Source organism: Toxotes jaculatrix, chromosome 17 (assembly GCF_017976425.1).
Source record: "Toxotes jaculatrix isolate fToxJac2 chromosome 17, fToxJac2.pri, whole genome shotgun sequence".
NCBI lineage: Eukaryota > Metazoa > Chordata > Actinopteri > Toxotidae > Toxotes > Toxotes jaculatrix.
The window spans coordinates 12,706,652-12,727,536 of NC_054410.1; the positions used below are offsets into that span (position 1 = coordinate 12,706,652).

A 20,885-nucleotide genomic window follows, 5' to 3' on the forward strand; every position below is an offset into this window, starting at 1 on the left:
ACTGAGTGTGAGATGATCTCAGGTATTCCAGTCAGGCCGAGCTGCTGACTGATGTTGTCAGGGGACAGCTGGCCTCTATCCTGGTTATAATCCACAACCTTCCTTTCTGATCAGGCTTTGTACCACCTATTCCAGAAAGCTCTTTAAACTCCCACCTGGGTTTAGACCAGATTTGTCATTATTAACTTAGACAGCACTCTTCATCTGAGAGTAGCTACTTATAAATACACCATGAAAACCAAGATGGAACATACTTTAAACAACAACAACAACATCAAAAGTGTTTTTCTTGTTGATGAAAGCTGGATGGATGAATGCGAGAACTCACCATCAGAGGACAGATATGTTAATTTGATAGGGAGCACTGCATCCCTCTAATGGCACAAGATTAGAGGCTGATCAGATTAGGATGCTTCTCTAGTGCCATGCTTTTTATTTTTAGAAACCTGAGATACCATGGGGACACACAGACTTTTTCTATTGCTGAAGATGTAGACAGATCAACTTCTCCAAAGAAATGCATATTGGAGAGGGAGATACGAATTGTGAGAGTAGTTAGCTGTTTTTGAGACCTGGAAATACATTTATTTTTAGAGGCTTGCCATGAGATATTATTGACTGGTTTACTGTGATTGTTGCATGTCCATACTTCATTGCCTGCTGCCAAGAAAAGAAAGAAAATGATCTCTCCTCCTCCTCTTCCTCCTTCTTTCTCTTATTTCTCGGCTTGTTTCTGTAGAACTGTAGCTCTCATGTTAGGAGGGCTGTGGTCACCTGCTTCTCGGCTGGCTGCTGTGGGCGCCATGGCAACCGGCCTGTCCGCTACTGCAAGCGTTGCCATGTCAACCACCACAGCAGCGAGGTGGGGGCTGCGGCGGAGACCCATCTGTACCAGACCTCGCCCCCTCCCATCAACACCCGGGAGTGCGGAGCGGAGGAGCTGGTGTGCACTGTGGAAGCTGTTATAAGGTACATTCACAGTGTTTACACTGACATATCACAACCACAGTTACAGGGCATAAGCCTGTAATGTTGTAAAACATTACAGGCTGCAAAAATGTTTTTACATGAATATGTAGACAACAATATGGCATGAAATTAGATTATTAATATATATCCAGCGTCAGGATAATTTATGTTGGTGTTTTTATTTCACTTTTGCACTGTCAGGGTCAATATGGCTCAGTTTTGTCTTCCCTTTGCATTTGTGTGTCCTCTCATCCTCTACACATCCATCCAGCCTTCTCAAGGAGGCAGAAATTCATGCAGAACAGCGTGAGTTTGAGCTGAACAGGCGTCGTCAGATGGGCCTCTCCGCCTCCCACCACTCTCTGGACAACATCGAGTTTGATAACAAGGAGGACGACCAGCACGACCAGCGCCTCCTCAGTCAGTTCGGCATCTGGTTCCTGGTGTGTAATCACAAGCTGTTGCTGTGTCTGTCAATAAAAGGGAGGGGTGAGATAAGAACGTGTACAGTACATGGCCTCTTATCACTACTCTGCTGAATTCATGGTTTCCTGACTGATTAGTTTACATCTCTGACCGTCTCTGACACGTGTGCAGGTGAGCCTGTGTACCCCGAATGAGAACACTCCTACAGAGAGTCTGGCTCGGCTGGTCAGCATGGTCTTCCAGTGGTTCCATTCCACTGCCTATATGATGGACGATGAGGTTGGAAGCCTGGTGGAAAAGCTAAAGCCTCAATTTGTCACCAAGTGGCTAAAGACTGTGTGTGAAGTGCGCTTTGACGTCATGGTCATGTGTCTGCTGCCCAAACCTGTTGAATTTGCCAGGGTAAGGTGAAAACCAAGGTAAACTAAGCAGACATGACATGGTTAAGGATGTACACAGTACTGGTACAGGCTACAAGAAAAAGACAAAATCAGGATCTCACTGATTGAAGTGTATTAGAATTATTCAGGGCAGGCCAGCTGATCTAAGCCGATCTGTGTTAACGTTTCCCCAGGTGGGAGGTTACTGGGACAAGTCATGTAGCACGGTGACCCAGCTGAAGGAGGGCCTGAACCGCATCCTGTGTCTGATACCTTACAATGTCATCAGTCAACCTCTGTGGGAGTGCTTCATGCCTGAGTGGCTGGAGGCCATCCGCACTGAGGTGCCCGACCACCAGCTCAAAGAGTTCCGGGAAGTGCTCAGGTACATCCGCCTCCTTGGAGTGTTTGCATATTAGTTTCACTCACTATTCACCAAGAAAAATAAAACTACACCTTGTCGTTTTTAGATTCTGCTAGTGGACAGATTAAACAAACATACTACTAGCTGTTGATATAGATGTAATGAAGAAAGCAGAGCTTGCTGTTTCCCTTTCTTCAAGTCTTTATACTAAGCTAAGCTACTGTTACACTAGCTACAGCAGTAGCTGTAGCTAGTGTCTTCCACCTTTACATGATTCTGGAAAATGTGTGCATAAATGAAACCGCCAGATGAAGAGGAAACAGAGTAAAGGCACTGTGAGGACAATGAAACTACATCATCACTTCATGAAACAATATTGAAAATGACAAAGATGATTGTGTAACAGTATCTGAGGATGATTTTGGTCCTGCCTCTTTGTATAAATGAATTTACATAAACATTATTCTCATCTGCCTTCTCCCTACAGCAAAATGTTTGATATTGAGCTGTGCCCCCTGCCTTTCTCCATGGAGGAAATGTTCGGCTTCATCAGCTGCAGATTCTCTGGCTATCCAGCATCTGTGCAAGAGCAGGCTCTGCTGTGGCTGCATGTAAGCACATGTACACACACACATGCTGTCTTGTGTCCAGTTCACATCCTGCGGTTCTGTCCACAGCGAGTGTGAAGTGAACAGGCTGTCATAGAGTGTGCGAGTCTGGGCACGAGCCCTGCTGAATATGGATCTGGGTCGCAGAACGACACTGAGAGAGATAGGAGGGATTTTTGCCTTTCATCCCATTTGCACTCACAGCTTGCTGCCCCATATACATGGATCAATTTCAAGTTTTCTGTCACAACTGTGATCAAGAGATTGCATTAATTCACCCTCAGTAAACAGGTCACATTCAAATCAGGCAGAGAAGTGATGCCCAGTTTGACCCAAATCATAAAGTACTTATTCCAGTCATATCTAGTGATGCTTGCAGCTTTAATGTCTTTTGCCCAGGTTTTGAGGTATCTGTCATTCAACGAACCTTATACAAATGGATGTGAATAGAATTTAGTTTTTTTTTCTGAAACATTTGAAAACTACAGTTTTCATTATTCTCCTTTAGAAAAAAAGTTCCTGATAAAATCTGTCCACAGCCTGATCTGTAAATTACTCTAAGTAACTAAGACTGACAATTCTGGAAAGGCACATTACTATTAATGTGTTTTTCAGAGGTAATTATTTAATGCTTTGATCATCATCAACAGAAATTAATACAACCAAAACAATTCGCATGGTAAGTCGAAAAATATGTTTTTTGGTGATTTTGGTAAACTGACACTGTGTGTGTTTTGTTTGGACGTAGGTGCTGTCAGAGCTGGACATTGTGGTTCCTCTTCAGCTGCTGATTGGGATGTTCTCTGATGGAGTGAACTCTTTGAAGGAGCTGGCCAATCAGAGGAAGACACGTGCCTCAGATCTGACTGGCAACACTGGGGCCCGCAGGGTGAGGAGGACTGCAATGCCAAAAATACTCCCAAAAAATGAAAGATATCAGGGCTCAATAACAATCTTCACTTGTTTTCACTTCCCTGTAAATGTCACATCACTAATAAGCCCAGTCACAGAGTATATTTAAAAAAACCCACCTCGTTCTACTCAAATTATCACCAATGTTTTCTGTTCTGTCAGACTGTCAGATCCCTGTTTAGGATTAGGATGTACACATTTCTACTCGTCTACTCTTCTGTTTTCTGCCATTCATTGGAGTCTGCTGTATGTTGCCATGGTAACTTGTAATGTCTAAATTTAGATTCCTTATAGGGCTTAATTAAACTTGGCTGTGATGTAGATTCATCATTGAGATTTATAGAAGAACAACTCTGCAGTCACGGATCATAATAACTCGGAGTAACAGAGGGACTTGACTGGAGATTAAAAGACTGTTGAGAGCATAAGTGCTTTGACTTTTAAGTGAAAGATATATATTTTACTTAATTTAATAACATGCTCTTTGCTCATAGGTGAGTGTGGTATCAGATCCAGGACGCCGTGGGCAGCACAACACCCTCAGCCCATTCCCCAGCCCCTTCAGGAGCCCGTTCCGCAGCCCCTTGCGCTGCAGCCCCTTCAAAAACCTGGGTCACGCCACTGGCCACTGTGCCCTGGATCTGGACTGTGACGATGATGACATGAACCTCGGCTGCTTCATCCTCATGTTTGACCTCATCCTAAAGCAGGTGACCTTACTGTACCAACCTGATGAAAAATCACTAAAAGATTTTTCTATCATAGATCTAGGGAGGGACTAATGGTCTGTTTCTGATGCTATTTTAATATTTATAATCTTATGAGGATTTAGTTTGTTTCTAGGTATTTCTATGGGAGCAACAAAACATCTTAACACAAACCTGCAACACGGTATCATCAAATGTTATTCAAACAATATACAACATAGTTTACTCATTCATATTGAGAAAAGTGACACATTCAGTGCAGTCACAACAATGCACTCAGGTGGGATCTTGAGATTTGTGCATCGTGCTCCACTTTTTGTTCCCCTGTTTTTACGGTTGTCTCCCCCGCTGTCCCAGATGGAGCTCCAGGATGATGGTGTGATGCTGGGTCTAGACAGCAGCCTGGGGAAGGATATCGTGGGCATTATCAACAATGTCTTCCAGGCCCCATGGGGGGGCTCACACACCTGCCAGAAGGATGAGAAGGCCCTAGAGTGCAGCCTGTGCCAATCCAGCATCCTGTGCTACCAGCTGGGCTGTGAGCTCCTGGAGAGGCTGACCCCCCGAGAAGAGATACGCCTGGTGGTGAGACACACAGCATGAATTTTTATGCACCAAATATAAATTAACCCTGTGCATTAAATGTCATGCAATAATCCTCTCCCAAACCGCAGTGCCAAAAACACCACTGTGTGCCTGGCTGAGCCAGTGTTGTGGTAGATGACATAAATCATGTTCATAAAACATGTTAATGTCTGTCTCTCTTTGTTTTTGTGAACTTAGAAATTTAATATGAAGGGAATGTTTTAAGAATGCGTCGTTCTTCTGCAGGAACCCACGGACAGTTTGGAGGAAACTTTGCTCTTACCTCAAACAGATTTTTCCCTCGGGATGGAAAATGGAAGTGAGGAAGGGGACAACCCAAGTGGCACACACACTGACAACCCCAGTAACCACTCTCCTGATAACGCATGTATGTATCAGTTCTGTGCACAATGTTAATGTCAAGAACTGAACAAAAAATCATTAAATGTGTCAGCCAAAAGAAATTATAATTTCATTCAGCTTTTACTGCCATAAGAATACCAATAATTCTGTACAGAATACTCCTAATTTGGTTTCGCTAATCTAAACTATAAGCTAAACTAACAGTTAGCCAGTTAGCTTGCCAAGAAGACAGGTTAACTGGGAAACAGTTAACCTGTCTCTGTCCAAAGCAACAAAGTCTGCCTACCAGCACCTGTATCGCTCACTAATTAAAACATTATGTCTTGTTTGTTTAATCTGAACAAAAACTCAAATAGCCGATTCCCTTTATGCTAAGCTAACTGGCTACGGTCTCCAGCTACATATTTAGTGAGTAATATCAATTTCAGGCTCATCACTGTATCCCTGTGTTTTGTACTAGTCATCTGCATCTGCTTTACTATATTTATAATAACTCATAAGTTGAACTTTTTTAACACTACAGTCTTTTTCCTTTCAGCCATGAAGAATAACACCGATAAGAAATTCTCCTATCAGCAGCTCCCTGTGTCTTTGAAGCTTATATACACCATCCTGCAGGTACTTTTCTTTCTGAATAACTGAATGAGAAAACCAAGGCACAAAGTGGATGAAAGCATTCAAGAATGTTTCTTGTGATTTATGACTGTACAAACGCCACACTGTGACTCAGTATCTTCTTTATATTCAGGAAATGTCCAAGTTTGAGGAGCCTGACATCTTGTTCAACATGCTGAACTGTCTGAAGATCCTGTGTCTCCATGGAGAGTGTTTGTACCTTGCCTCCAAGGATCACCCCCAGTTTTTGGCTTACATCCAGGAGAAGATGCTCATCCCGAGGTGTGTGCTCATAACTTCCTCTCTGTCACCGAAAATGATCATATGGGTGGAAATATCCGTTTCCAGTTGTCGATTTACCAAGCTAACTTCTTGATGGTCATTCGTGCATGTGTCTGCTTTGGTGTTTGTGTTTCAGTCTGTGGTCCATGCTGAAGTCAGAGTTTTGCCAGTTAGCCTCTCTGGCTGTGCCTCAGCTCCTCCACGCCCTCTCTTTATCCCATGGGGCCGACATCTTCTGGAACCTCATCAACTCGAACTTCAACAGCAAAGACTGGAAAATACGATTTGAAGCAGGTGAGGGACAGAGAATAGGTGGCTTACAATAATGTGTGAAATAAAATACTGCATATGATATCTGCAGTTGCTGACATCCAAATGATTGTATACGTAGCCTCATTCTAAGGTATAAACACAGCATCAAGCTCATCATGACGTGACTTAACCATCCTCAATGGGCTTTTACTTTCAGTGAAGTGGTTGTGGTTGTATGAATAAATTGTTAGAGGAAGACCCCACTTTGCTTACATAATATGCTTCCTAAACCACCTCCTGCTCACATCTCTCCCTTATGTTGCCATGGTTACCATGTGGCTCAAACAGGCAGCAAAGGGGAATTGTGGGATTAATAAGGTTTTTCTCGCCTTGTGATTGGCAGAGAGGAGCTGTATGACCTTGAGACAGAGGCAGAGGACAGGTCCTCTGACTCCATGTATGGATGTAGTGAAACAGGACAGCAACTGAACTGATGGTTGCCCTAAACACACAGTAAATATTTCTTAGAAGGTTTAAAGTTATTAGCCTATTGTGGATACAGATAGGTTAGGAAATAAAATAAATTCAGTTATTTGGTCGTCCCACCCAGTAAAATGTTGCATCATAATGTCAGGCTGAAAGGCTGTTGATCTATATCATGAACATAAGCACCTTTAATAATATTATTTCCTGTTATTAGCACTGTTGAAACATATAATTGTATAGTTGTGGTTGTAAACCATTCTTGCATGGTTTACAACTGGCTCTCCCTGCTCTGGCCTGTCTCTTCACTCCCACACTGACACCTAGTGGTCAACACTGGGTGCTACCCATCAGCACAGATATGGGACATTGTGTTGTCAGAGTGGGTGTATGTAACCACCTCCTTGCGAACACAATAACATTATATTGTAGAATCTGTATTCTTGCACTTCACCCACAGAGTAGATGCCCAGTGAGACTTGTTGTGTACCTTTCTTCATAAATTTGCACATCAGTGATACACAGTATAGTGATACATGTAATTTAGACAGATTATAAGTAAACTGTATATTGTTCATACATATATCATGTAATTTCTTATTTCTTTAGCAAACAAAACAAATAATGATACATCCATGCATTATGTGAAGGCAAATATGATGACATAGAAAGAGTATCCAAGTAATATATTAACTTATCTTCATCAGTGATCTCATTGCAGGGTCTGTTTATGATATCACGGTAATTATGGCAGGACATCTGGCAGCTCAGTTGCCTCATCTTATTGGGAAATCTGTCTCTGTTGCTGATGATGTTCCCCTTCACTGTTTATTCTCATGAAAACTACCAGTTGAGAAGGTAGCGGTGCTGTGTCGGTTCCTGGACATTGGCGCAGTGACGAAGAACCACTTGCTCAAGTATTCCCTGGCCCATGCTTTCTGCTGCTTCCTGGCTTCTGTGGAGGACGTCAACCCAGCCGTGGCCACACGAGCCAGACTGCTACTGGACACCATCAAGAGGCCAGCCCTGCAGGTGACCTGCTCACACAGTCATACAGCTCAGAGGACAAAAACGTTTGTCAGAAACAGATGTATGCCAGATGAAATGGATATACATAATATGGATCTACTATTATTGGAGAAATATTGGAGAAAAGCACATTATTGTAATTCTTAAAACCCTCATTGCTTTTTAAATCTGACCTACAGTCCAAAGGCCAAATGTTTTTCCTTAACTGTAAAGTAAGACAGGAAAAACTTGCAGATTTGAGAGACTGGAACCATAAAAAACTATTTAGACAATTAATCATTTATCAAAATAGATGCTAATTAATTTACATTCACTTGACTAACTAAGCGTCGTGTGTGTAAAATCCTGTGTGTTTATGCACCTACATGTTCTGTGTTGTGTATTTTGCAGGGCTTGTGTCTGTGCCTGGATTTCCAGTTTGACACTGTTGTGAGGGATCGACCAGTCATCCTCAGCAAACTCCTGCTGCTGCACTTCCTGAAGAAAGACATTCCTGCGCTTAGCTGGGAGTTTTTTGTCAACCGCTTTGAAACATTATCTCTGGAGGCCCAGTTACACCTGGACTGCAACAAGGAGTTCCCTTTCCCTACAAGTATGTTTTGTCTGTGTCCCCATTCAAATTTTTACACCTGCTTCTCCTCCACTGCCCTTGGCATAATATTTGTTGTAACAAAAACCTCACAGCCTAATAGTGCTCCAAATTTAGTTGTTATTATAACCTTTCCTTTTTACAGCCATCACAGCCGTACGAACCAATGTAGCCAACCTCAGTGATGCAGCATTGTGGAAGATACGAAGGGCCCGTTTCGCCAGGAATCGGCAGAAGAGTGTGCGTTCGCTCCGTGACAGTGTGAAGGGAGGCCCGGCGGAGTCTAAACGGGCATTTTCTCTCCCTGAGTCACTGAGCAACCGACTTCGTGAGTAACACAGATCAGCCAGTTTGTCTCCCTTTTGAATCTTAACCTGTGTCGCTTTCATTCAGTCTGTGGTCAAACAGTGCTTGCAAATACCTTTTGAAATTTGTTTAAGTGCCTCCTTAGAGGGAACATTAAACATGACATTACAAACACAAACCATGACTATGTATCGTTCCTGTTCAGAGAGTCACCTGACGCTGCACATTTTCTAGTACTTGTGGGTGAAACCAATAATAATTTTATTTGCAAGTGCTATTTGACCAAAGTCTGGCCCCATTTTCCTAATGTTTCTCTCCTCACTCGTTTGGACATCACTCATTCACTTCACTTGAATGTCTAAACACCACTTTGTTTTATGAAAGGAGGAACTCCCTACCATGTCATTCTTTGGCTCTGCACAGAAGGCTGTCTGAGTTTCTGGGAAGATGTTTCTTGTGTTGGCTTCAAACATGATGTGGTTGTTGGATATGTGCGATCATCCCAAATGCCTTCAATCTTGGGAACACTTGGATTTTGTACTGTTTTGAGGCCGTGTAGTTGGTGGATTTTGTGTGTGTGTTTGTGTGTGGACGTGTCGGTTGACGATGAAGCTCAGACGTGTCCTGTGCTACCTCCCCTGTGCGTTCTCCTAAATTGTGTTCTTCATATGTGGTTTTTAGCGCTAAGGCTTACGAGGCAAGAGCAGTCTGCCCCGACACTGGGAGATATGATAGAGAAAGTCCTGCCAGGTAAATAACAACCCAAATCTGAAACATACAATATTACTCTTCATAATCACATCATATTGGAGGAGATGTATCGCTATCAGTGAAGCTTATATATGGAAATATAAAATGGAATATGAAAAAGCAATGTTTGCTCTGTGATGACAGTCATTGTTTTTTCATCCTGCCTTCAGGCTTACACTAATTCTGACATTGGAAAGAGTGAAAAGAAAAAAACACTCTTGCTAACAGCTAGCAGGTCATGTTCTGTGTTTACCCTGTTTACATATTCCATGAACACGTTGCACTTGATGTATGTCACTGCATGATGATGTCTCCAACTCTCTGGACAGAGAAGTGGACAGGAGAGTTGACGCCCCCCCTCCAACTCTGTGTTGTTACTCCTCCTGCTCCTGCACCCTTCCCTCTCCCCTATCTGCAGCACGTTTCCTCCCTCACTTTAACCCTGACGCTTCAGACCCTCTTGTAGGCCAAACCCCGTCTCCCGAGGACGACACCATCATCAGAGACCTGCTTCCTGAGGACGCTGGCATAGATCACCAGACAGTTCACCAGCTGATCATGGTGCTCATGAAATTTATGGCCAAAGACCAGAGCAGCGCCGAGGCCGACATTGGCAGCGCCAAGGCTTTCAACACTGTGAAGCGTCACCTGTACGTGCTGCTGGGTTATGACCAACAAGAGGGCTGCTTCATGATCGCACCTCAGAAGATGCGCACCTCTACCTGCTTCAATGCCTTCATCGCTGGCATCTCACAAGTGACTAAAATATAAGCTTTTTATCTCTTTGATATTCTGTGTATATTCCTGGAGCTTTACTGATACTGTTTAGTGGTTTGTTCTGAGGAACCTATCTGAATAATAGGCATGCTAATGAATTGAAGTGCTCCTTCCTTCAGGTGATGGACTACAATATTAGTTTGGGGAAGCAGCTGCTCCCTCTGGTGGTCCAGGTGTTGAAGTACTGCACATGTCCACAGCTGAGACACTATTTCCAGCAGCCGCCTCGATGCTCTCTCTGGGCCCTGAGGCCACACATCAGACAGATGTGGCTCAAAGCCCTGCTAGTTATCCTGTATAAGGTACTCTTTGAATTGCCATGTGTCAGTGTGATTTCATTGCATGCAGTTTTATTCATTGAGTATCACAGATAACAGCAGTCTTGCTGTGACATATTTTCTTCTTGATGATATACATACATTATGATTTACATAGAGAATGACAGTTATGCATCATAAGCTTATAATATATTTCTGTGATCCACAGTACCCTTACAGAGACATGGATGGCAGTAAAGTGGTCCTCCATCTAATCCACATCACTATCAACACACTCAATGCCCAGTATCACAGCTGTCGTCCACATGCTACAGCAGGACCCCTCTACAGCGACAATTCCAACATGAGCCGCTACAGTGAGAAGGAAAAAGGTGATGCAAAATAACAAATTTTTCACAAGTTTTTCTCAGCAGACGTCTGTAATGGCTGTAATTTGCTGAATAGAGCACAAATGCTCAATTCACTATTTAATCTGTTGCTTGTGTGTTGCCATGACGTGATGGTGTGAATTTTTACAGCAATCCTAAGACTTTTGCTTTAAAAAAAACATTTTGAAGTGCTCCTTAACTTAGGTGGAATTATTTTACTTATACATCTTGTGAATGTAAATTAGAATAGTAGAAGAATAGTAGTAGAAGCCCACTCTATATCTAAATAACTTATAGATGACAATATTCAGATAAGATCAAAAAGATACACAGTCAGGTTGAGACATTCTACATGCAAAATAATTAACAGTGCTGATGTTAATTCTCCATATGTTTCTCCATTTTAGAAGAGGACAGTGTATTTGATGAGTCAGACGTCCATGACACTCCCACTGGTGCTGCTAACAAGGAATCACAGACCTTCTTTGCCCGCCTAAAGAGGATTGGTGGCAGCAAGTCTGTGAAGTACCAGCCGGTAGAGCTGAATGCCAAAAAAAGTAAGAAGCAGAGGCTTTCAAAGTCAAGTGTAGTATTACAGCTCATCGACTGAACCTTTTTCAGCACACCATATTTTTTTGTGATTGCAGGAGGCTTGTTGTGTTTCGCTGGGGTAAAGTCTCATTTTTCTTCTATGTACCAGGTGAAATTGAGCTGTCAGAGTACCGTGAAGCCAGCGCCCTTCAGGACAGCATTCTGCACTGTGTGAGGGAGGAGAGCACGAGGAAGAAGAGGCTGCAGGCCATGCACAAGCAGAAGTCTCTGGACATTTCCAACACGGACTCCATCCTCTTCAATCTCGATGAGCACAGACGCAAGTCCTGCATCGATCGCTGCGACATGCAGGTGCCCCCTGTGGTCCTGCCCCCGTCCTTGGCCATGTCCCACAGTAGGCATCACGGCAAAGGATCCTCGGATTGCTCTTCGTTTCGGGTGGAGGCCAGCGATCCCGTGGACAGGCGAGGCTCTCGAGGGGGCCAGTCTGACATCTCCAAACCTGTCATCCCTGAGGTCCGCCTCAGCTGCATGGAGACCTTTGAGGACAAGTTGGACCAGGGCTCCTTAGTGGGATCAGCTCAGGGAAAAGAGGACCAAGATCTCATTGACCTCTCTTCTGACTGCACCTCTATTCCGGAGAAACACTCACTGCTCTCCATGTCCGACAGCGATTCCTTGGTCTTTGAACCGTTGCCTCCTTTGAGGATTGTGGAGAGCGATGAGGAATTCGACCTAAACACTGTCATAAGCTCCAAGTTCAATGGGAGTCCAAAGGTCTCTGCTTCCCCTGCCAGCAGTAACACCCTACGACTGTCTCCGGTGGTTCAGGTGAGTGTGGAGGACTGCTCCAGTGACAAAAAGACCCCAGATTTGTTGGCGGGAGGTCGAGGCTCAGAAAAACCATTTGTAGAAAAGAAGCCAAGCCTTGTGACTCCCAGCACCTCGCTGGATCTTCCTGATCGGCTGGAAAATGTCTGCCACGAAAGCCCCATGACCCTGAAGCAGAAAAGAGACCTGCTGAGGAAGACCCCACATGTCCCTGACACCTCGTTAGATGACACATTTGTAGCCCCTGAAGAGGTGAAGACTGGGACAAGTCCCTGTAGTAGGACCATCTTCTTGGACATCCCAGAAGATAAAGCAGAGCCTCTTTCCTCACCAGAGAAAAGCAAGAGTAACAGCAACGATGAAGAAGAGTATGGTGACGATGAAGACGATGACGACATGGGTGACGACGCGGACAGCGACCTCAAACCTGACAATGCAGATGACAATGACGAGGCAGAGTTTAAAATCCAGATTGTTCCCCGACAACGGAAGCAGAGGAAGATAGCCGTGAGCGCCATCCAGAGGGAGTACCTGGACATTTCGTTTAACACGTTTGACAAGCTGGGCGGCGAGCAGTCCACAGAAACCGGTAAGGGGGAAGGGCAGATAAACAACATACTAGAAGTTAAAGTAATCAGTTCCCATTACCTGATCTTGTTGCATGAGCTCATTGAGGCAAATATCTACTTTACCGTTACCGGCTGTTCATGTTATGTGTAATTTATTTCCAAATATGTTCAGGTGACGTCTAAGATTTGAGAAGGCTTATTCAATGCTTCTCAAAAGTACAAAATAAAGATTGTTCTAAATTGGTTGAAAGTGTATATTCGAGCTATAGTTATTTTTTGGGGGCATTTATTACAAACTGTGTAGTTTATATCACAGTAAATCACTACAATATGAAAATCAATTAACAGACTTATTAAAATGAAAGTGAGGACTGCCCGCAATCTGCAATTAAATCACACTGCCGTACTATTATAATGTCACACTGACAAAAATGTATGCACACTTTGAAAAATGTATCCAGTGTTTCATAGTGTGCATTCAGTCATTTACAACATAAATGTAAAGTATGTAGGATTTGTTGTTAGGAACTAAAACTTGTTAAAACAATGATGTACTTCTTTTAGATTCTGGGATAGAAATGCACTGTAAAACATGTGCAACTGCCTCAAATCTTTACCCAACTAACCACTCCAGCCTTGTGGTGTCCTGTGGTGTGTTTTCTATGTATGTGTTCATTTTTGCCATTATACAAAACAAACACAAGCAACAAGTATTTCAAAGGAGAAAATTAATACTTGGCAGTAGTTTAAAGGAAGCTGAAGAGCAAGGCAGAATTTAACTTCATATTTGAAAACCGCAAATCAGTGATTTTCTGATTTGTAAACTGTGGTGAATTTATGTAACAAAGCACAAAATTTCACAGATCAAACTGTAAGTAAATTAGCACTAAATAGACTATAACTATTGTTAACTCCTGATGGTAGACATTTCTGCCACATTATTGTTGATTATTATTGGAAAACCACTGGCATATAACGGCATATATTCTGATGCCAGTGCCCTGCCAGTCATTCACCCATATTGCCTTGCAGATCACAAAGTTCTGTCTACTTTGGAAAAACCACGAGAATCTGCCTCAGCCCCAACGCTTGAAGCTGCTATGCCTGAAACAAGCCACCGCTCTTCAGTATCAAGTAGGATGCAAATACTTTGTTACATAATGTCTTTATGATCTTTGATATATTTTTATATATTATATACTTGTGTGCAGTCTGATAATTTACCTGTAGTTTCTGTATTTTTCCCATTTTTTAAAATTCTAAATTGGATCTGGAAATATTAAATAAATATCACACAATATAATTTCCTCTGATTTGTTAAAACCAATAAAATTTATAAGAACAGAGAAAATACCCATTCAATGATTAATAAATTATTTTCACTTTAAAGTATTGTTATAACAATTTAGTTCCCCTTCATCCTCTTTGCCCTTGTGATATAATATAAATGACACTAACCATCTCTAATCATGTGAGTGTCTTTCCAATTTCCATGTAACCATACACACACTTGTTGTTGCTAAAGTTGGAATGAGTTTAGCAGGTACTTTAACACAGGTGTTGTTCTCTGTATCTGACCTTTAGCTCAGTACCGTCAGGTGAAGCGAGGCTCTCTGGGAGCTCTGACCATGAGCCAGCTAATGAAGAGACAGCTGGAGCATCAGTCCAGCGCACCACACAACATCAGCACCTGGGAGACGGGTCAGTTGCCTCAGACTTCCATTTATTCTTACTTTTAGTATTAAATAACTGTTCAGATTTAAAGAATGCTTGGACTAATTCCATAGTATTCCCTGATTGATAAATCTTTTTCTCTCATCTTTAAAATCAGGACAGACTAATGAATAATGGCAAACTTGATAAAATACAGTTTTGGAACGTAGTCAAGAACCCTAAATATGTCTTCCTAGGAATTGTTAGATGATGACTAGTGTATTTGAATTTAGAAGTAAACTAAAAAAGATAGTTTTCAAAAACAAATCCGTGTTTTGCATGTTTTTTTTCTTATTGACCTCATTCAGCATCTGATAACTGAGTCTTACCAAAAGCCTGCTGTTCTTTCATTACCAATAATCTTCCTCCGCAGGTCCTACGAAAACCAGTCTGCTCTCTGCACCAAGCACAGTGAGCATGTTTGTCCCTGCGCCTGAAGAGTTCATTGATGAGCAGCCTACCACAATGTCTGACAGGTGACCGAATCAATCAATCAATAGCTATTAATGTCATGAAACAAGTCACCTTGATGCTCAAACCAGCCTGGTACAATTCTATGTGATGTCCCAGGTGTCGTGACTGTGCTGCAGTGCTGGAGGAATACGACGAGGAGACTCTCAGCCTCGCAGTGGTCGTTCTCTCCATGTTCATCCACCTCAGCCCTGATTTGGCTGCTCCAATGCTTCTCGACATCATGCAGTCTGTGGGCAGGTACAGCCGCTCCAGTAACCGGTCCTGCAATTTCCATCCACACAGCACTTCACCGTTAAATGAAGTTTCATAACTCGCCCATAGAACTCATGCATAATTCATCCTAGAATCCTAATCCACTGCTTTAACTTCTTTCAGGTTGGCATCCAGTGCCAATTTTTCTGGACAAGCTGAGAGGTATGAGACATTAAAGCCGTCACACTAGCGCGCTCAGATATTCACTGTGCTTATAGATGAGTTTAATAATAGATGTGAGGTGTGACTGCCTGTCCAGCTCAGACATTCTCCCTGTGATGTTTTGCAGTATGTTGATCCCAGGGAATGTAGCAGGTGTAGCCAAGCAGTTCCTGCGCTGTATGTTTCACCAGCTGGCCCCTAATGGCATCCTGCCCCAACTCTTCCAAAGTAACATCAAAGGTCTGCTCATACCACTGACTGCTAAACTCAAAACTCCTGAATTTTTACCTGTACTACTTCCATAGAGACTTACCACATGTCTCAGCTGCTCATTTCCGTGTGTTTTCACCTTGTTGTTCTATATTTTTTAGCCTATAGCAGATTCATATTTTTCTGATTATTTAATGTTTTTAATGGGTTTTTTTTTCAAATAATGGTAGGACTAAATAGGTTTCCACTGGACATACTGTCACCTTCAATTCTTTGGTGTCTATCTTTCTTTCTATGCAGATGGAAGTTTTCTGAGAACACTTGCGTCTTCGTTGATAGATTTCAATGAACTGAGTTCCGTAGCTGCCCTCAACATGCTGCTCGAGGTAGGATTTTCCTCCATGTGTCTGTGCTGAGGCATTTAACCAGCAGGAGGAGCTCTTGTCAAAGCAGTAGCTGTTGTGGCCCCAGCTACATGTAGAGCATAAGCCCATCTGAAACAACAAATCATGGGGGCATTCAAGAAAACCTGCGTTGCCCTGCACCACTGTACTAGTTTATTGTTATTCTAATGCTAAATAAATGACACAGATAAGAACCAACTGATGCACGAGCCCATCCAAGCAGTCATGTGTGTTTCAGTGTCCTAAATCCCCTGCTCAGGTCATGAGCATTGTGAGCATTGTTTAATTGATCGTTCAGGACTGAACGATCAATTAAATGGAAATGTCTTCGCTTATAGAATTTCATTATATAAGCTTGTCATGGTTTATGCCTCTGTGCCCTCAAGGGCTTGAACAACAAGAAGAGTCTGCCAGCAGGGGGCACAATGCTGCACTGCCTGGACAACATCGCCACCTTCATGGAGGCTCTCCCCATGGACTCTCCCAGCAACCTGTGGACGACCATCTGCAACCAGTTCCAGACCTTCCTCACAAAACTGCCCTCTGTGCTTCCTCTGAAGGTAGATATCCACTCTTCCGTTTACTTAGTTACGGTCTGATATGGTTTAATGTGATTATGGCTGGAGGAAAAAACATTTAGCAGTGTCCTTGTCGGGTTCAATGGGACAGAGTCTTAAAACTGTAAATGATTTGACTCTGATGCTTTTGACCTTAGAGGTTAAGTTAGAGTACACTAATAAATTTAACACAGCACACAAATTTAAAACACCAGGTCCAGGACTACGGATATTTTCAACTTTTGCACTTCGAAAGCCCACTGACAGTTTAGATTTCTCAACATTTTTTTGTGATCTGTTTGTTTCATTAGTGCCCCATGGACTCCAGCTTGAGGATTATCATTTGTCTGCTGAAAATCCCAACCACAAATGCTACCCGGGTAAGCCCAGAACAGAATTTTACACACTGATTTATCCAAATCCTGGTCCTTAATATCTAACCTTTTTTGTTCCTCTTCCATTCTACAGAGCCTCCTGGAGCCCTTCTCCAAGTTGCTGAGCTTTGTCATCCAGTATGGCATGTTCAGTCTCTCCTACCTCGTAGAACTGTGCGGACTGTGTTACAAAGCCTTCAACAAGGTACTCTAGAGTGTGTTTACATCTACGTCTTTTTGTTTAACAAACAGAGTTTCATATGTTGGAATAAAACGTGCTGACATCTGTTATTTATGCTGCCTTGAAAGAGTTAAACCTTTTAAACTAATCTGCAGTGTTAAAAATGTTGAGCTCCTTTTCGCAGGCCTCCCTCTCATCACTCTTTCCGTTCTACACCTACTTCCTTGGCTCTCTAGTCAGCCAGAAATGTGCCCATGTGTCACAGATGATTAAGTAGGCAATCAGCCAGTATTGATTAACATGATTAGTTGGTGTGCTAGTGCTGGGGATGTATGGTGTGTTTCAGAGTGGCTGTCTCAGACAGAAATGGAGCCAGGGCTGTCTGCACTGTTGGACCAGATGAATCCTCAGTCCTCCACCACTGTCAACGCTGCATGCTTTATGTTTCCTGCAGTATTGATTTTCTACACCCCCTTTAATTCCTCACCGTATAATATCCGCTTTTCAAAACCTGGAGTCACTATGAGCAATTGCTTTTGGAACCTGCCCTGTGCATTTGTTTTATGGTGAGGTTTCTGGGAAGCGCAGGGAGGATTTTTCAGCCGGTTCTGTTATCTTTGGAGGTCAGCTTTTAAGGACACAAAGTCAGGCTTTCCAGACCTACTAAAGTTTGTCACACTACACACTACACACTATTTGTCACAGTGCACTACACACCCCGTGCGACTGGGACCTCCAGCTTAAGAACAGTCTATGATTTGCTATTTACCAAATGGACATGCTCCATTAACTTTTAATTATGAGAGTGCTGCTACAGGTATGTGCATTAACAAGCCACACAGTGAGAAATGTCAGGAGCAGCTCTGCATTCTGTAGCCGTGGAGGAGCATATGCCTGCACCTAACATAAGCAAACATGACTGCATAGAGAAAGAGAGGCAAAGAGGAAGCCAGAAGATGACAGTGTGGTTTGTAAACAGGCAGCTGGGCTTTGTGTGGAAGGGATGAACAAAGAGAGCAGCCTGTCCTCAGGGAGGGAGAAGGCAGCCTGACAGCCTCATCTGAGCTGCCTGGGACTCTGGGAGGAGAGATCTGGACTGGCCTAAATCTACTCCTCAGCTTCACTATTCTCTGTCTATTCTCTGTCTCCCTGCCTCCCCTCCCTCCCCTCTCGCTGCCTGTCCTTCTCCCTCTATTCAGGCTACAGAGTTTATGCTCTCCTCGCAGCATGAGTAAGGGAGAGTGATAATAGAAAAAGGCAGTCTTGCTGCATCAGTACATTTACTCCACTCTCTATCTCCTCGCATCCAGGAGAGAGATAAGTTCTACATGTCCCGCATTGTGGTGTTAGAGCTTCTGCAGGCTCTCAAGTTCAAGTCTCCTCTGCCTGACACAAACTTGTTACTGCTGGTCCAGGTAAAAATCCTGTCTTTTATACATTCGAGTTTTACACGAGCCAAATACATCACAGTGTTCGCTCCCTAAATGCAGTACTAAAACCTGTGTCGTGGAATTTGTCAGTTCGTTTGTGCAGATATCGGTACACGGCTCGCAGAATCCACCATCATCCAAAAGCACATGATCTCTACGCTGCCGGGGGTAAGACTTTAGTCGCTTTGTGTTTGGATCGTATTAAAATCTGCCTCGTAAAACAGCAGGACATAAAGACATACCCCAGTGTGATTCCTCCTAAAGGATAAACTGTTTTTGTTCTCAACAGTGCACAACTGCAGCAATGGAATGCATGAGGCAATACATAAGTGAGCTCCTGGACTTCATTGCAGATATGCACACTCTAACCAAACTTAAGGTAAGTCTTGTTCTTTTTTTTCTACCTTTAGCCGCCTGCGTGTTTTTCAGCATGATCTCTCTCTCTTACTCCATATCTGGTATCCAGAGCCATATGAAGGCTTGCTGTCAGCCTCTGCATGAGGACACTTTCGGGGGGAACCTGAAAGTGGGCTTGGCACAAGTCGCCGCCATGGAAATCAGCAAAGGCAATCATCGTGATAACAAAGCTGTGGTCCGTTATCTTCCCTGGCTTTATCATCCTCCATCCACCATGCAACAAGGGTAAGAATGACAAAACCACAGACAAGTTTAGTAATGATTCTGTGACTTAAAGGGGCAGTTCACTTAATAATAAACACACAGTGACTCGGATTTTCTCACTTATCTCTAGTTGTATCGAACCTTAAAGATAGTTTCGGCTTTATTTTTAGACACTGGGAGATATCTGATCGGATGGAATTTGGTTTATGGTTTTTTTAGAACTGAAAAAACAGAACCATCTTTTTCCATAATAAATGTCTCATATTCTCTGAATAATTCACAGAACGTTGTTGTGAACAGTTTTCATTTGAACTACTTTAACAAAACAAATGGTCCAGAAAATAAGCAGAAATCTACCAAGCAAACCAGAAGTGTCTTGATGGCTAAACACAATACCAGTAGAGAGAAGAGAGGAAAGATTTTTTTAAATAATTTTGGTGAATCTGCCTTTTAAATACTAGCTAATGGTGAGACATTGTGTATAATCCTCAGAAATATGGTGGTAGTATTTTGGAGAATATATTGTGAGCCAATCTGTAAAACTGAATTTCACCCTTTTTTCTCTGCAGGCCTAAAGAATTCATCGAGTGCGTGTCCCACATCCGTCAGCTGTCCTGGCTTCTTTTGGGCTCCTTGACACATTTTGCCCTGCACCAGGGTTCCACCTCCTGCATGCCCATCCCTCTTGATGCTGGCTCCCACATCGCAGATCATCTTATTGTCATCCTCATTGGCTTCCCAGAACAGTCCAAGGTCTGGCAGATACAAATCTCTTCTACTGATCCCACCTAAAAACGTGTTAATATAATCTATAACCACCTCACTGGTCTTTTCTGTTCTGGTCCTGATCTCCCCAGACGTCAGTGCTGCACATGTGTTCTCTGTTCCACGCCTTCATGTTCGCCCAGCTGTGGACCATTTACTGCGAGCAGGCAGCTGCAGCTCCGTCCCTGCAGAACCAGAACCAGACAGAGTTTTCCTCCAGTGCCATCCTCACTGGCCTAGAGTTCTGGAGTCGGGTTACACCAAGCATCCTGCAGCTCATGGCCCACAATAAAGTGGTGAGTGTCTTCTCCTCTTCCTCCAGGGATATAGCTAAGGTGGGAATAGAGGCCTGGAAATGGGTTGGGCTGTTTTTATATGCGGAATTTGAAATATGAAATGAGCAGATTCATTTCCTTCGAGTTGTATATGAATTTAATTTTTGATTCTTTTCTCTCAGATGGTAGAGATGGTGTGTCTCCATGTCATTAGTCTGATGGAAGCCTTGCAGGAGTGCAACTCAACCATATTTGTCAAGGTTCGCTATAACTCTAGTTATTTTTCCATAATATATGATCACCTCAACACTCTCGCCTAACTCAACTTCTCCTTGTTCATTCCTCTCTTTAGTTAATTCCTATGTGGCTTCCCATGATTCAGTCAAACCTTAAGGTGAGGCCTTTAAAATCTTTCTTCCATTATTGACACAGATTAACAACACGCAAGTAACTATCAACTTTTCTGATGATT

The 20,885-nt window shown here is 43.0% G+C and overlaps 1 protein-coding gene across 1 annotated transcript in view; it reads left to right on the forward strand.

Moving 5' to 3' along the window:
• LOC121197355 (protein unc-79 homolog) overlaps positions 1-20,885 on the forward strand; it is a 31,742-nt gene that overhangs the window by 10,374 nt on the left and 483 nt on the right. Inside the window, 39 exon segments of the mRNA XM_041060933.1 lie at positions 740-969; positions 1,241-1,412; positions 1,567-1,797; positions 1,970-2,160; positions 2,627-2,750; positions 3,496-3,636; positions 4,154-4,369; positions 4,724-4,951; positions 5,198-5,339; positions 5,853-5,932; positions 6,063-6,211; positions 6,348-6,505; positions 7,797-7,978; positions 8,366-8,567; positions 8,710-8,892; positions 10,087-10,376; positions 10,517-10,699; positions 10,884-11,046; positions 11,451-11,600; positions 11,744-12,834; positions 12,880-13,015; positions 14,028-14,129; positions 14,580-14,726; positions 15,031-15,184; positions 15,279-15,419; positions 15,558-15,596; positions 15,724-15,836; positions 16,107-16,192; positions 16,597-16,770; positions 17,079-17,147; positions 17,236-17,346; positions 18,633-18,737; positions 18,843-18,920; positions 19,042-19,131; positions 19,219-19,394; positions 19,943-20,126; positions 20,231-20,434; positions 20,596-20,673; positions 20,766-20,807. Coding sequence (XP_040916867.1) covers positions 740-969; positions 1,241-1,412; positions 1,567-1,797; positions 1,970-2,160; positions 2,627-2,750; positions 3,496-3,636; positions 4,154-4,369; positions 4,724-4,951; positions 5,198-5,339; positions 5,853-5,932; positions 6,063-6,211; positions 6,348-6,505; positions 7,797-7,978; positions 8,366-8,567; positions 8,710-8,892; positions 10,087-10,376; positions 10,517-10,699; positions 10,884-11,046; positions 11,451-11,600; positions 11,744-12,834; positions 12,880-13,015; positions 14,028-14,129; positions 14,580-14,726; positions 15,031-15,184; positions 15,279-15,419; positions 15,558-15,596; positions 15,724-15,836; positions 16,107-16,192; positions 16,597-16,770; positions 17,079-17,147; positions 17,236-17,346; positions 18,633-18,737; positions 18,843-18,920; positions 19,042-19,131; positions 19,219-19,394; positions 19,943-20,126; positions 20,231-20,434; positions 20,596-20,673; positions 20,766-20,807 — 6,735 coding nt within the window.